General features: G+C 40.4%; 1 protein-coding gene across 2 annotated transcripts in view; it reads left to right on the forward strand.

The window, feature by feature from the left end:
- Positions 1–17,461, forward strand: part of ASXL2 (ASXL transcriptional regulator 2) — a 399,260-nt gene that overhangs the window by 245,817 nt on the left and 135,982 nt on the right. For both annotated transcript variants that reach the window (XM_029596278.1, XM_029596277.1), the window contains one exon: positions 14,320–14,435. In XM_029596278.1, the coding sequence (XP_029452138.1) occupies positions 14,320–14,435 (116 nt within the window). The remainder of the gene's footprint in view (positions 1–14,319; positions 14,436–17,461) is intronic.

Genomic DNA, 17,461 nt, shown 5'->3' on the forward strand with positions numbered 1-17,461 from the left:
GTAACTTTTCTGCTGCTCCTGATGAGGAGCAAGTCTGTAGATTTTGCTTTTTTGGGCTTACAGGACAGGGTGAGGATCTGGGTCAACTGGGGGGGGGGGGGGGGCGTGCAAGATGAAGAACTACAGGGGTTTGGAACACCTCTATATTGACTGGGAAAACAGATGGATGAGTTGGAAAAACTGGGAATGTCCCTGTGTGAGCATGTTTTAAAATCCACTTACATATGCATATTAAAGCCGCCAAAGTCTTATGGAAGATACGTGAAGTAGGTTTGCTTGACTAACCTCTTAAAATTAGGAACATATTTACACGCGATAGGTGTATTTTAAATCATACGTGTGCACATGCATGCATGATTTAAAATTCCAGTGTATCTATGCTTGTGCGCTGATATGCATGTGTATGGGCGCACGCACACTTGTTTTAAAATTGGCCTGTCAGCTTGGTATGATGTAATATTATGTGGGAAAATCATAGTGCAAATTGTTTGTCATCTCATTTCCTCCCTAATATTCACTCATGTTTTCACCATTTTAACTTTTCCTGCTTACTCATACCCTTTGTGCTCTTCTTTCAACAACATCTAATACTGTATTTTTGCCCTCTGTTTATGCAAGACAAACATAGAATGAGATAGAGTCAAGATAAGACTAGCATTCACTCAACTCAAATGTTTTTTTTTTCTGTGAAGGTAGAAGCATAGAACAGCAAAGTGAATTAAAGTTTGTGCGTAATCATGAATGAGTACAGACATGTCTTCAAATCCTATTAGTACACCAGTCATTTCATTGCAGCCGTCCTTGCCAAATGATTTTAGCTCAACACGGCACGTGGTCAGCCCTTTTACACAGTGAAATTTCATCCCGTAGCCAGCAATATTTAATCCTTATGCAAGCAGTGAAAATTTAGGTCAGTCAAAGTGCAAAAGTGGGTGTATTGAGAAACCAGCAACACAATATTATGCATTATTTGTTTTGTATCCTTCATTTTTCAGAGCACGGCATTTAATTTGGGGGTATTTGTTGTGGCATGTTTTATTTTTATTGATAGCTCTTTCCTGCTGTGTGTTTTTGTACAAACCCAACACAGTTTATTTCTGAATAAAAAAAGAAAGACAGAAACTGCAAAAGTTTTCAATTTACAAGGCCCCATGTTCATGTACTTCAGAGATTTGATTTTGATGACTTGCATATAATTTTAACACATCTGGATCCTATTAGCTGGTTATTTTAAGCTGATGGCTGCACATATTTGAAGAAGCATTGAAAAATTAGATTGTATTTTTAGTTCATCCTACCCATATTATAGTATAACTATACTGTACTTATATTCCGAATGAGTAATTTCAGGGTGATAGCCCTAAGAAATACTCTTCTATTCTTAGGTACAATATATTCCAATCTAATCAAACTTCAAATAAAATATAGATTACGTATTAAAAAAAAAAAAAAAAGAATAGAGCTGGCATTGATGAGCTACAATATGAGAATACAATATAGAGAGAATACCTGTGATTAATATATATATTTTAACAACATTTTCCCAAAACGTTTTTATTCAGTTTAACAATTCACAATAATACATAAATGTGCTGGAAATCAATTAAATGATATAAGCCCTGCATATATATCACTCAATAGGATGCATTCATACCCTACAGTCATATAAAACATGTCCTCAATAATTATATGTATTACATATAAATATCTTGTTTCTGATTTAACATAGAAATTCTTAACACCAAATGACTTGAATTGAATATGACATAAAAAGTATTAAATTGATTTTCAAATTTCTTCAGTCATATCTTCAATAATGTAAACTTTGACTTGACGTTTTGTACAAACTATCCAAATCAATACTCTATATGGTGTTTTTCCATTATGAACAAATAAATGTTAAATTCAAAACCCTGGCACATTGCGTATACTTATTGCTCAATTTTGTGATTAAACATAATCCCGACAAAGAGTTCTTCATTTCGGCCTAAGTGGGCTTCCTCAGAGGAAACTAACATGCTCGACCAAGCCTTATACTTATCCGACTTTGTCAAAAAGACCTCAAAACAGACTTAAATCTTCTGATGTCACTTTAAAAAGCTCACTCCATTATTATCATGCACTTATGAATTTCAAATACCACCGACCAAATCATGACTTATACTGCACATTTACTTCATGGCTTTGCCAGCCGGACGCTATGCTAACGTCAACAGTCTTATCGTCTGTTATAAAATTCCCTCACTTGCGTGCCCCAAAGCAGACTTGTACAGCTGTACGCGCACAAGCTTAAAATTAGGAGTACATGTACCTGTGCCAGGGCTATTTTGTAACATGCGCACGTATGTGCATGCAAGATATAAAATTGCTGCGTATCTGGCCATGCACCCATATGTGTTTCCTCCCGCCTGTGGATAAACTTACACCTGTATGTCATGTTCACATGTACATTTACCCAAACTGAGCAGAAGCATTACTGGGAGCAAATCTGAGGGGTTTGCATTTACGCACATATGTTTAGATTTTGCAAATTATGCACATACATTTTCAGGGATAATTAGTGCTGATGTTTTAAGCAGGTGTAACTTGTACGGGTAGATTTGGTTGGATAATTTTCAATGGGACTTCTGTGTGTAGGTCCACTTTGAAAACTGGTATAACATATTTACTTTTGCCAACTTTCTTATGCAGGCTGTTTGAAAATTACCATCATAATCTTTTGAATGCTGATTTTTGCAGCCATAAAAAACATTTAGGTGGACAGATTGGAGACCTACAATTAATGTTATATTTGTATCCTCAAAGAGCTGTGTTACCATTCTCTGTTTTTATTATAAAATATATTTTGAAGAGACTGCAATACAACATCAAAAAGTTAAGGCTTAGGTAACTGACACAGATTCCTAAAGCATACCATTTTGTTAAGTAAATAGTTTTCTAATTGGGTTTCCAAATTATTCACATTAATCATGCACTATCATACCGTACTATAGTATAATCATATTAAGCACTTCTATATCCTATAACTTAGAATGGATCCCGTTCATTTAATTTGGTATTAGGTTGGCAATGTAGCCTATTTCATTTGAGACCCTATTAGAAGCTGTAAAATCACAGAAATTTACTAGTAATTAAAAGGACTTCAAAATGTGATGCTTTTCATAGGCTTTATTAGTGATGCTGTTCCATCTGAGTATGTAATTTAGAACTTGCACTCTTGCCTGTAATCAGCACTTGAGTGACTACAATAGAATTTTGTGTTGTGATGTATCTACAACTCTTCTGGGATCCATTAGTTAGTCTAGATAGATAGTTTGGGAACCACTAGCCAAATGACTATTAAAATTCCAAAGAGAGAAACCTAGGTTTGAGTCCCAACTTAAACTCCTTCTCCTTACATTGGCTGGAAACTGAGAGTGTTCCTGAAATAGCATTCACAACTTTAAAGGGAAGGCTGAACCCAGCACTACTCTTTTGGTGTCTGTGTTTCATTTTGTCCTCGTTGCCCCAAATAAGCCTGCCTCACTTTACACCGGAGGCTTCTCTTACCTGCCTGTGCCGCCTTTGCTCCGGCCCCGGAACACCTTCGAACCATGCTGTTCCCCCCTCGGTAGCTGTGCCCGCCCTAATGATGTCATCCCAGGGCGCCGAAGGGGTCATAAGCGCGGCATCAGGCCGTGGAAGCACTCTATCTGCTCTGCACTCAAGCCTGCCTCACTTTACACTGGAGGCTTCTCTTACCTGCCTATGCCGCCTTTGCTCCGGCCCCGGGACTCCTTCAAACTGCGCTGTTCCCCCCTCGGTACAGTTTCAGATTTGATACAGGAGTGCCTTGCGGCACTCCTGTATCAAGAGTGATTGTTTCAGATTTGGAAGAGTTTATGTCTACCTGGAAAGTTGTATTGCTGAGATAGGAGATGAACCATTTAAGAGTGACATCGGTGAGACCGAAATCGGAGCGGCCTCGGAGGGAACTTTCCTTCCGCGTCCCCCCACCTTCCCCTCCCTTCTCCTATCTACTCCACCCCCCAGCCCTACCTAAATCCCCCCCACCTTTTGTTGTGCAAGTTACGCCTGCTTGAAGCAGGCGTAACTTGCGCGCGCCACCTCAGCATCCCCCGGCACAGGCCGCAGTGTCAGGGGACTCGGGACTGCCCTCCCGGCCTGCCCCCGGACCCGTCCCGGACCGCCCCCTGACCCCAGACACGCCCCCAGGAAAGGCCCCCGGACTGCCGACACGCCCCCGGACATGCCCCCTCCCGCCCCTTTTACGAAGCTCCGAGACTTACGCGTGTCCTGGGGCTTTGTGCGCGCCGGCAGCCTATGCAAAATAGGCGCGCCGGCGCATGAGTGCCCTGCACGCGTAAATCCAGTAGGATTTACGCGCTTAGGGTTTTAAAATCTAGCCCATAGAGTATAAGGTACTCTGTATTTTGCACAAAGCAATATATGGCAACCAAGTAGAATGGCTTAATGCTGTGGTACGACTCCATACACCGCAACGCAACCTTAGATCGGCTAACAAAGGGCTCTTTTCAATTCCCTCAATCTCTACAGCATGCCTCACTACTGTGAGGAAAAAAGCAGTTTTGCTAGCAGGCCCTGGTTTATGGAATACTCTTCCTGCGAATTTGAGTGAACTAAAATTATTCAGAAAATATCTTAAAACCTGGCTGTTCGAGCAGGCGTACATGGAGGGCAGTGGCTAAAGTTTTTTAATTTCATTTGCACTACATCATTTTATATAGATATTTATTTGGATTATTTTCAACTATCTTAACTAATAATGAATTATTTTAGCATTTTATTAAGTACTTTGAATTGTTTCTTTTTACTATAATTTTCTTATCAGGTTTTTAAGAATTAGACAGCTTGATTTTTACTTCTTAAGTTTCTGAATTATTTAAAGATTCTCTTAATTAATTATTTTATGTTAGTTTTTAGACTCTGATGTTTAATGAATTATTTTTATTGAATTGTATTAATAGGTTTTTATTATTTTACAGTTCTTACCATTTTCTATGTTTATTTTATTGCTTGTAAACCGTTGTGATGGCATGTTCCAAATAACGGTATATAAAAGTTTATAAATAAATAAATAAACAACCAGACAGCACATAAATCATAGTTGTGAAGAGACCTGTATCCTGTTTTTTTCATTCACAAGAGATCGGTGTAGCAGTTCACCTAAGTATGAGGTAGATTTTAAAAGCCCGGCGCACGCCAGAATCAGGAGATATGTGCACAAGTCGAGCTTGCATGTGCCCACCAAATTTTAAAAGCCGCCCAGATGCACACATATCTCCTGCTGTGCGCACATCTCACTCAATTTCAAAAAGGGGCATGGGCATTTGGGGGCGTGTCCAAGAGATATGTGCGTAAATACATGTGCGCCCTGGTGCACGCCGAAGTCCACTACCACATACGTTTACTTCTGCTATGGAGGAGGTTTAAGTTGTAAACACACAAAAAAACAGCTGTTTTGGAGGGGTTTAAAGGGTCTGAGGTAAATTGGGGGAGTACAGGCTATTAAACCAGGGGGATTTGGAGTACCTAGCTCTTAAATGGGCAAACTAGTGAAACTGGCAATGGTGTGGCTGCGCTCCTGTTTTAAAATACCCTGACCTAAACGCACTAGGCACGTGCCCACTTAAAATTGTGCGCACATGTGCATGTGGCTAGTCTATTTTATAACATGCATGCATATGTGCGCGCATGTTATAAAATCGCTACATTCCTGGGGACGCGCCAATGCATATACACCAATAATCGCCTGCACACTGATTTCAAAGTTACCGTTCCAGTGAAGTGTTGTCAAAGAAAATAGGGAAAACGTTAGTGCCCTGAATAATGAATTTCAGATGAAAACTGGATTGGAAAGATTAAGAAGAGAGTCTTTGGAGTGGAAGAAAGCTATTTTAAAATTGTATTAATTTCATTAAATAACCCTGGCAGCTACCATCTTCTTTTCTTGAATAGTAGTTGGGGAAAGCAATGTCTCAGGTTTGTTCACTGCCAGTTCAGAAATGACAGAGAACCTCTATAAGCAGTGAAAGCAGCCTGGCATATATTTTGTAGCAAAATAATTATACCCTAAAGCTGATGTTTCAGTTCTGCTTAAAGATAAAATTACATGTATAACTGTATTCATTGGCAAAAATGGCTATAAAAGAACTCCAACTTTCCTATTTATTATAGTATTGGTTAGAGAAGTTGAAATCTGAAGACGTTTCAATGAGAATCATCTTTTTGTAGATAAATACGGGAAATTTTAAGAGGACAATTTTCAAAACCATTTCTGCAGATGAATAGTGATTCACACATGTAATCATCCTCCCTCAGTGCAGCTAGAAGTCTGGGTGTATTTCGAGCTGCATTTAGAGGAGGCAATCCCAGGGGCGTTCAGGTCGAGGGGAAGAAATAATGTACAGGATTGCCTTTTCAACTCTATGCGTGTTATTTTCCTTGAAAACTCTACCCACATAACAACAGGTGTAAATGCCTATGGATTCTTTGTACCCACAGCATGTAGCAAAGGGAAAGTTCAGGCTTACTTTTGCTTTGAAAATTGATGCCAAATCCTCAAATAAAATGGGCCTACAGGCTTTGTCCCAAACTGGACATTTTGAGGTAGATTTTATAAATTTACGCGCGCGCGTACTTTTGTTCGCACACCAGGCGCAAACAAAAGTACGCTGGATTTTATAAGATACGTGTGTAGCCGCGTGTATCTTATAAAATCCGGGGTCGGCGCGCAAAAGGGGGTGCACATTTGTGCAACTTGCGCGTGCCGAGCCCTGCGCGCGCTGCCCGTTCCCTTCCCCTACCTAACCCACCCCCCGGCCCTATCTAAATACCCCCCCCCACCTCTGTCGCGAAAGTTACGCCTGCTCGAGACAGGCGTAACTTTGCGTGCGCCGGGTCGGCTGCCGCGCACCATGTTCTGGTCTGGGGGCTGGTCCGGAGACCGCGGCCACGCCCCTGGAACACCCCCGGGCCGAAACCATGCCCGCGGCGCCACCCCTGGATGACGCACCGGCCGCTTCACGCCCCCGATGATGCGCGGATCGCGACACGCCCCCCGACATGCCCCCCCAGGAAAGCCCCGATACTTACGCGCACCGGAAGCCTATGCAATATATGCTCAGCGCGCAGGGGCGTTTTAAAAGGGTTACGCGCATACCTTATGCGTGTAACCCTTTTAAAATTCGGCCCTTTGAGTATTGCTGGCTCAAGCTTTGGAGCACCTGTGTGACCTGAGTTTTACTGTTGAACACCGTTACTAGTGTGCTAATGGAAAGATGAGAATAAATGAACCAGGCCTATATTAATTTATCCTTTTAAAATTAGACTTCATGGGATGATACATATATGCGATATATTGTTTTCTCAGTTTTGCCTGCAGTCTTGCTTATGCCCAATTCCAAGCTATTATGTGAAAATGAAATTCTTCACAAATAAAAGTTTGCAGTCATCGTACCAGCTTAAAATATTATTCAGTTTGCATGCTGTATATTTATGTATTTTAGTACATATAGTAAGCCGCAGTAAATATTTTTTTTCCAGTTGCGATGTTTGATAGACTATTTCTTATATAACAGCCTATTTACTAAACTGCGGTAAAACAGAGCATTTGCGTGCTGCTTTACCAAAAGTTAATTCCTGTAGGTTTTAATAAATTATGATACTTGAGTACTGCAGTTTAGGAAATCACATGCTGTGGCCTGCAAAGAATGCACATTACAGACCATGACAACACATGATCCCAGCACACACAGGCCATGATGTCAAAGGGGCAGTAAACCCCAAGAGGCTTGCCCCCCTACTATCTGCTGACTAAAGTCCCAGAACCACATATCCCAAACGTACAATCCCCTTTCAGTGCCCCTCCCCCTCCTCTGCACCTGGCACATCACCATATCAAACACCCCCCTTAAGGATGCCCTCACCCCCGGTTCACAATTCTACTTCCATCTGGTATTTCCTAAAAATACCCACCCCTCCTTCGCCAGTGGCCCCCAACCCCTACCCTAATGAGCTCATGGGTTGCTCCTGCCCTGCCAGCTGCTTAATCCAAAATAGTGTCAGCTGACCCATAGCTCCTCTTTGCATCTCACTGTAAATGAAGACTTCTGATGCCATAAACCTACTTGGGTCAGGTTCTGATTGAGCTGAAAGTCCAAAAGAGCGGGAGGAAGCTGCTGGAACAAATATACAAAACAAGGAAATGACAATTTGATTACCTTACTCATTATTTCCCTTTCCAGATCATTTATGACTGAGTTAAACAGTACAATACTAATCCCTGTGGTTCTCAACTTTCCCCATTAGGAAAAATGACCATTTATTCCTACCCTCTGTTTTCTGCCTTTTAATCATTTACCAGGCCAGAATAGGACACTGCCTCCCTCAGATCAAGATATCCCTTGAATGTACATGTTCAAAGCTGGATTATGGATATAAATGTAATTTTATGTTTGTTATAGCCATATATGTGTATTTTTTGAACAAAATGTAAAGGTTTAATGATGGATAAGGTATGTATCTTTGCAAATGTACATTCATAATTTTTAAGTCGTGAATCCAGCATGTTAATAGCTGCCAATTTGCCAACTTTTAATTATTGTTTTAAGCTTTTTCTGTTTTCTTTAACATTTTGAATGGGGTTCCAGCTTTCACGACAGGCTTAGCCACTACAACACCAATGCACCCAGCAAGAACAGCAACAAAGTTGTAGTGAAGAAAGTATGCAAGTATTATAGATTTCCCTTCACAATTCTAGACAGAATAGAATTTGTAAATATGCCACATGGATGTTCTATAGCAAAGCACTCATTCAATGCAGAAGTTCTGTACTGGATCATTAAAGCTAACCTTGGAAAAGTGACATTCCCTGAGGTACCCTCATTAAGCACATGGCTAAATTAACATTTTAAAGTGATGCGCTATGTTCTGTGACATATCAGCTTATGAAAAGGAAATTGTGAAAGTATCAAGACAAATATAAAATGGTACTATTGTAATTGAAACAAATACACTTTAGATGAGATATAACAAGAGGTTGCGAAATGAAAGTTGGTATATACTTGTTATAAATGAAAGGTGTTGAAGGTGAGGTTGGAGACTGGGTTTAAAGGATATAGTAAAAGACAAGGTATATGATCACACTGAGGAAAGGGGAAGCAGATGGCAGATTATCAAATGGGGATGGTTTATTTAAAGATTAAATTTTTGCATTAAAAACTGAGCATATGTTAGGGCAAGCTATAGTCAAGATTATAGGTAGTTCCTTCTCAGAAATAACAAATTTGGTGGAATATATTATGATTGATGAACAAATATGAAGATGTTGAAGGTGAAAAATATCATAACAAATTTCAGGAAATCTGAAAACCTATAAAATATTATATATTCCAGGTGCTTTAATTGCAACTTTTCTTGTTGTATTGTTAGATTAATTATGTTGTACAATATCATAGCAGTATTCTCCTGGAAAAGTTAGTTATCGGCTCTGAATGGGAATTATATAAAAACATTCTTGTGAATTGAATAAAAATATCTGAATACAGATGACTAATTCAGTGCAACTTCAAAATTTCACAGGTTGAGTAAGTTGTTCATGGAAGTTAATATAAAGACATTCAAACATCTTTACACAAGACCCACCAGTACCTCTTGGAATATTGTTTGCTATTGCATCCTGATGGAATCCCAACAGGGAACATCATCATCTTAATTTTTCTCCACTTTATTTGTAGTTTGTTCATCATTTCTACTATATATGGTCCAGTATTGAGCACAATTACAAACAGAAATGAAAAAAAAAAAGAGGGACATTAACCTTCAAACCAGCGTGCGGGCACACATTTGCACACATACGTTGGCCCACACCCAAGGTCACGGCTCTTTTATAACTTGCGTGCATTTATGCATGCATGTTACTAAATAGCCTGGCCTTGCGCATGTGTGCCAGATTTTTAGTCGGCACACACATGGGCGCACAAATCCCACTTCTACCACGTAAATTGGGGAATTTTAAAATGGGCGCACGGCCATGTCATTCCCAGTTTATCAATTCGTCCTTCAGTTCGCCCAGTTAACAGTTAGGTCCTCCAACCCCCGGGTTTGATAGCCTACATGCTCCCCAGTAACCCCAAACATTTTAAACCCCTCAGAAATGGCTCGATCCTTTCATTTTCTGAATTATACTTCATCCATAGCAGAAGTAAAGTTACACCGTGTAAGTATTTATGTGTGCATCTCTTGGCCAGGTCCCGAAATGCCCACATCTCCCCCTTTTTCAAAATTTTTCAGATGTGGGCGCTGCAGCATTTATGCACGTATATAGGCACTTTTTAAAATATGGTCGGCGACTTCTTCGCGCATCCCCTAATTGATGCGCACACTGAGCTTTTAAAAGTTTTTTATAGTACATTATTTTATAGATGCTGCAAATGATATTTTCAAATGCTGGTTAAGCAAGAAAACCTCAAAATTAGTACAAGATGAAAATTATACTGGAAACGACCTAATTTTACAGTAGTACAATCAATACTATAGGAGGTATCACACTACATGTAACTTATTCTAGGACACCTATGAATTTTTCATTCATTGGTACTTTCTAATATACTTATTTACAAAAACATTTAGAGGAATGAGATTCCCCTAAGAGGTGATAAGCTCCTTCTTTCATTTCCCGTTTATCAATTTAACAATTTGGTTGACTAAGACTCCCAGTAATTTAGAATGTTCAACTCTAAATCATCTTTGCAAAATAGTTCTTGAATAATTTAAGGATGACTACTTTAGAGGAAAAATGAGCAATTTTAAGACTCCTGTTCTATAACATCTAAATCATTTCATCCTTTACAATGAACTTAAAAGACAGCTGGGTTACTTATTAGCACTGTGGAGCAAGGGGGTAATTTTCAAAGCCATTTCCATGGGTAAAACAGTGTGTTTGTTACCTGTGGAAATAGATGTTTTAAAAATTGCCCACCTGATATGTGGGTAAACCTACACACATAGGTCCTGTATGCACATGCTTTACCTGCAGTATGAAGAGGCATTCTTGTGAATGAGGTTGAATTACACACATTCTTTTGTGTTTCAAAAGTATGTACATAATTTTTCCTGAAATTCTATGCACACGCATTAGCATGTGTAAATCTGTGCAGATAGTTTTGGTGTAATAATTTTCAAGAGGAAGTACACACATACTTACCCTTTGAAAACTGTTGTAAAGTCTGCAGATAAAACGTATCTGCCGGCTATACACCAATGCCTGTAATTACAGAATTACCTTCTCTCCCCCCCCCCCCCCCCCCCACTCCCTCTGGATGGTTAAGATTTCATCTGTGTTCAGTAGTCCTGCATGACTGTTCATACTAAAATATGGAATGGCTCAATGCTCTTAAATGGGGAGATTGGAAATAAACATTACACTTGGTTTATGCTTATGCATTTTTGCAAGGAAATTGTACACATTCCAGTCTTCCATCTGGTGTAGCCATTTTGTCCTTCATACCTCCTTTATTCCATGCTTTTTTTTTTCATTCTTTTTGTCAGAGAGTATACTTGTACATTCTTGAATTTCTAGAGGCAGCAAAAGAGTATTGGGAGTAAACCTGGGGGCACCAAAAGCCAATATTACTAGGAATTTTACTCACAAAATGGGAGAAACCCCTTAGTGCAGGGATTCTCAACCCAGTCTTCAGGACAGAACCAGACAGTCTGGTTTTCAGGATATCCACACTGAATATGAAGGAGATAGATTTGCATACAATGGAGGCAGTGCAAGGAAATCCATCTCCTGCATATTTATTGTGAATATCCTGAAACCCTGACTGGCTAGGTATGTCCCAAGGACTGGGTTGAAAACCACTGCCTTAGTGAAAAGGGTCCTATGCATCCTATGTACATCAAGAAAATAATGCTTAAGTGTTATATACAGGACATGCTGGAGAACACCTTATGTCATCACTAATATTTGTGCTAATAATATCAACTATATTCCCCCCAATTTCCTTACTTATATTTGGATGCGAGTGTTGACCGTCATAATAGGCATCATTGTACAATAAAGGTTCTCTTTATTGCTCAGCCTTATCTATAATCATAGGTCAATCCTGAATTATATATATATTTTTTATTTTTTGTTGCTAAGTGTAACAACCACCACCATTCATTAAAACTTCATATGTTCATCATATTTCATCAAGATTCCAGGTCTGTAGACTTATCTTATCTTAGATGGATGTATTCTTTGCCCATAAATATGATTAACGGTGCTAATGCCCGACACGGGGCTGTGTTTCGGACAACGGAGTCCTTTTTCAAGGGCTGGTTTCTGCGTCAAAACAATATACAACTCGTATTAATGCATCTTAAATAAAAATCCAAGTTAACTCAGAGCCAAACTGGTACAACTTACTATCTCGGCAGTCTAATCCTTCATGGCATTTCTTGGCATTTTGGCCATGTCCTTTTTCAAATTCCACACATAACGTTCTATTGCCAGGAAAATTATGCATGCAAGTTCCATAGCATGAAAAAATAGGTGCATATGTTGATTATATTGGAAGTAGCAAAATGGCATCCATTCCTGCATTTGAGTCCACATAAGCACATATTTTCCTATGCCACCGAAACTTACATGAATAAATTGAAAAAGCTCATGACAGAAATCAGCAATGACATCCACACACATACACACATTCTCCATTTCGCAAACATACATTGCCTTCTCTCACACATATACACAAAAACATGCTTCCTTTGTGACACACATACATACCCACACAATGAATCATCTCTGTCACCAATACATGCAAATTCAAGCTGTCCCTCAAATACACACAGTGTCAATTTTCACACACACACAACCTCCCTCTCTCACACAAAGCATCCCTCTTGCTCAAAGGACTACCCAACAATTGTTGTGTCTCTGCTACCCACACACATATGCACACAAAACTAATATCTGTGTCACACACACAAAACACATTTTGGAATTTGCAGTGTAAAGAATGTCTTTCAAAATGTATACTCCACAGCATGCACCTTTCCAGTCTTTTAGTGTTTGTCCACCCGACATAGCTGCTTTCCTTTCTGCCTTCCATCCAACTGTCATGAAAAGGCAGTCCCCATTATCCCTTCTATATTTAAGCCAAGTATTACAATTATCGCCAGTTACCAAAACAGCAGGATGTAACTTGTTTAAGAATTATTATCAAGGTTGTTCTTTCACTGGTCATTAAAAGGGTGAAATTTCAAAACTTTGTGAGCATATAAGTGCATGAGTAGCCTCTATTCGTGTATTCACAATCCAGTGGGAGCACGGAGAGGAGAGGATCACCTTGCTGGTGGCTGAAAGGAATCAGTAAGTTTTGCTTGGGAAAGTTTTTTAAAAGTACTGGGGAGAAGTAAACTATTGGGGTATATTGTTTAGTGTGCTTGTGCTTTTAATGGTCAGTAAGGAACCTAATAAGCAAAAGTTAGTGTGTTTGTTCTTAATAGTCAATAAGGTAGCTAACAAGCAGAAGTTAGTGTGTTTGTATTTCCCAACCCGCCCACCTCTAGCTCATCCTTTAATTTATAGGCAGGTGCCACTTTCACACTAAAAAAAACAAAAACAAAAAACAAGCAGACTTTTAACTTCACTTCACGAATTCTTCACACCTTATTGAGAGTTTGATTTGTGCGCGCAACCCGGCGCGCACAAATCTATGCCCGATTTTATAACATCCTAGTTGCCATAAGAAGCAGGAACATGAGCTACAAATCTTGGTAGAGCAGAGCACCAAGCATTAAACAGCTGGACTGGCCTTTCACAAAATCAATTTTTGTCATTAATCTAAACTCACAAGCAACTTGTGGACATTTTTTTTTAGAAATGAGACATTATCAGTGTTGTCATAGATGTCTTCTTTCTCTGCATTCAGGGTTTCATTATTGTTTTTCACATATTATTGTTCCAGAAATCTTGGGTGATGTAAAATAGCACTTTTGTAAACATTGCTTCTACAAATTATCCCCCACCCCTAGAACAAGTACCGTAGATATGATTAAACTATGAAAGAGTCTTTCATCATCTGCAAACCCAATTCCAAGAATTGTATAACTGACAAATTATGTGGGAGTTTATAGGTAAATCTGGCAAATACTAACCATACTACTACCTAGTATACATCATATCAACAACTTTTAGGTGTTCATTTATATGACCATAACACATAATCACCTTAGAAGGGTATGTCTGTCAATCACTGCGTACATAATTTTTTTTGTTTTCTTTCTATATGTTTATTTTTTTAGTTCCGTCTAGACTATCCCAGCCATCTTCCCCTCAGTCAAGCTGTCCATCTCCCTCCATCTCAGCTGGTAAAGTCATCTCTCCATCTCAGAAGCACAGCAAGAAGGCACTCAAACAGGTAATCAGGCTGAAGCAGCTAGAGGTTAATTTGTGCTTGTGAACTGCTGATATGGTATCCAAGACATGTTCATAGTACACATATAGGGGCGGATTTTCAGAGCCCTGCTCGCGTAAATCCGCCCAAAACCGGGCGGATTTACGCGAGCAGGGCCCTGCGCGCCGGGAAGCCTATTTTACATAGGCCTCCCAGCGCGCGCAGAGCCCCGGGACTCGCGTAAGTCTCGGGGTTCTCCGAGGGGGGCGTGTCGGGGGCGGGCCCGGTCGTCGCTGCGTTTCGGGGGCGTGTCGGCAGCGTTTTGGGGGCGGGTACGGGGGCGTGGCTACGGCCTGGGGCGGTCCGGGGGCGTGGCCGCGCCCTCCGTACCCGCCCCCAGGTCGCGGCCCGGCGCGCAGGAGGCCCGCTGGCGCGCGGGGATTTACGCCTCCCGGAGGGAGGCGTAAATCCCCCAACAAAGGTAAGGGGGTGGTTTAGACAGGGCCGGGCGGGTGGGTTAGGTAGGGGAAGGGAGGGGAAGGTGAGGGGAGGGCAAAGGAACGGGGGTAGGCTGCGCGGCTCGGCGCGCACCGGCTATACAAAATCCATAGCCTTGCGCGCGCCGATCCAGGTTTTTAGCAGATACGCGCGGCTCCGCGCGTATCTACTAAAATCCAGCGTACTTTTGTTTGCGCCTGAAGCGCAAACAAAAGTAGGCTATTCGCGCGCCTTTTAAAATCCGCCCCATATAGGATAGGGGTGGCCAACTCTGGTCCTTGAGAGCCACAAATTGGCCAAGATTTTAGGATGTCCACAAAGCATATGCATGAGGTAGATTTGCATACAATGGCGATAGTACATGCAAATCTCTCTCATGCATATTCATTGTAGATAGCCTGAAAACCTGGCCTGTTTGTGGCTCTCAAGGACCTGAGTTGGCCACCCCTGCAATAGGATCATAGATGGAAAGCATCCGTTTGAAATACTTTAGTAATAATATTAAGTTACTGTAGTCATTCTAGGCAGCAAAAACGTTCTTTGGCCTTAACTAATTTTGCTCCTTCCAACCTATTGTATTGGCTCGAAGTTTATTCTTATTTAAGGCAGATATGCTGTTTGAATGTTCCTTAATACTAAAGGTATATACACATTCATATGGAGGGTAATTTTCAAAGGAACGTCTGTGGGTTAAACAGTTCTTTACTTGCAGAAGTGGCCCTTTACAAAATTGCCTGTCCAATATGTGAGCAAACTTGCACCTGTATATCATGTACGCGAGTACATTTACCCAGATTGAGCAGAGGCATTCCCAGGAGTGGGATTTGGAAAGGGGTTTCAGCTTGCACACTTACTTTTGGATTTCAAGACAAATATCTCAAGCATTTTAGCAAGTGTAAGTGTTATGGGATATTTTCAAAGCCAACTTATGCTCGTAAGTCTCATTTGAAAATTGATATAATGTATGCATGCATTTGCCAGTTAACTTATGTGCAGTGTTACAAAATTACCCTCAAAATGTGCAACTATTATAAAGTCAGCATTTCTCTTTCCCAATACATATCTAATAATCATGTAGTGTTTATACAGAGGCCAGTTTTCAAAGGAAACTAAGCGCCTGGCTTGGCGCTTCATAGTTAGGTGTACAAAGTTTGATGAAATTTCAGCCATACTTAGGGTCCTAAATTTTAGGTTGAAAATTTGTCAAACTTAGGAACTCCTAAATCTAGGCTTTAATATACAGTGCCTTCTAAAAGTCTTTACATTCTTGTACTTTTTCACATTCTGCTATCTAAAAAATACAAATCAAAATGCATTAAAGCCCGGGCGCAACTTAGCTTGTAAACTCAAAGAGAAAGCTGCTCAATCTCATATCACTAAGATACAAGATACCTCCGGGGTGCTGAGTTTAAGGCAGTTATGAAATAACCATGTGTTAATAGTTTTAACATATAAACAAACAGTAGATAAAGTGGTAGACAGGAGGAGGTGTAGAGCACAAAACATTATGGGGTAGATTTTAAAAGAAGGATGCGGGCCTACGTGTGAGCACGCTGCCCGGCACGCACGTCTTACCTTTTGCGTCTGCCGGCAGCTTGCCGGTACACGATCCTCCAACACAGCTGCAATGGCTGCTCTTTCGGTGGCCTTTGGCCCGGCCCCGCTTTAGTAAAGCCCAGGGCCTTATGTCGTCTGCATAAATCTTAAACTCTAAACCAAGGCTGTTAAGGAAATGACATAAAGGTATGAGGTAAATGTTAAAAAGGATAGGAGAGAGAGATGAGCCTTGGGGGACATTAGAGGAAAGAGTGTAGCAAATAGAGAAATGAGGTCCAATATTAATTTGGTAAGAGCAATTAGATAAATAACAGGGTCATTCATCAAACTGCGATGTGACCTTATCACATGCAATAGGGTCTTATTGCAGGCGATAATTCCCTGTCACACGCGATAAGTACCTCATCGCGGTGGTAATATTTAATTGCGGAAAAGGGGAGTGGTTTGGGCAGGCATTGGGTGGGGTAAAAAACATTTAATTCCGGTACCGCTGTGGGTGATAATGTTTTACATATTATCGCTGGCAGTAGTGCCAGAATTAATACCATCTTTTCCATTGGTGGTATGAGTGCGATACGGTGCAGCCAGCTGCACAATTTCACCCCCCCACCGCCCCTTTTTTTGTGCGGTTCATCATTCTGCTATATTTATAGCAGAATGATGAATCTAGGCCTAAGACTGAAACCATGTTAGAACAGTATCTGCAAGGCCTATAGATTTCAGCCTAGTAAGTAGAATTTGGTGATCTAGCATATCAAAAGCAGCAGAGATGTCTAAAAAGATTAGAATGTAGTCAATGTTAGTATCAAAACCTCGAAGTAGAATGTTAAAAGAAGAAAGCAAGAGGGTTTCTGTACTATGACCTTTTCGAAAACCATATTGATTTCGGTGGAGAATTGCATTGCCGATAAGAAATCAGTTAGTTGATGTAATACTACAGAATCATTTTTGCAAGAGAGGTGAGAGAGGCAATTAGACATAGGTTGGTGAAGTCA

This window comes from Rhinatrema bivittatum, chromosome 3 (assembly GCF_901001135.1).
Source record: "Rhinatrema bivittatum chromosome 3, aRhiBiv1.1, whole genome shotgun sequence".
NCBI classification, from domain to species: Eukaryota; Metazoa; Chordata; class Amphibia; order Gymnophiona; family Rhinatrematidae; genus Rhinatrema; species Rhinatrema bivittatum.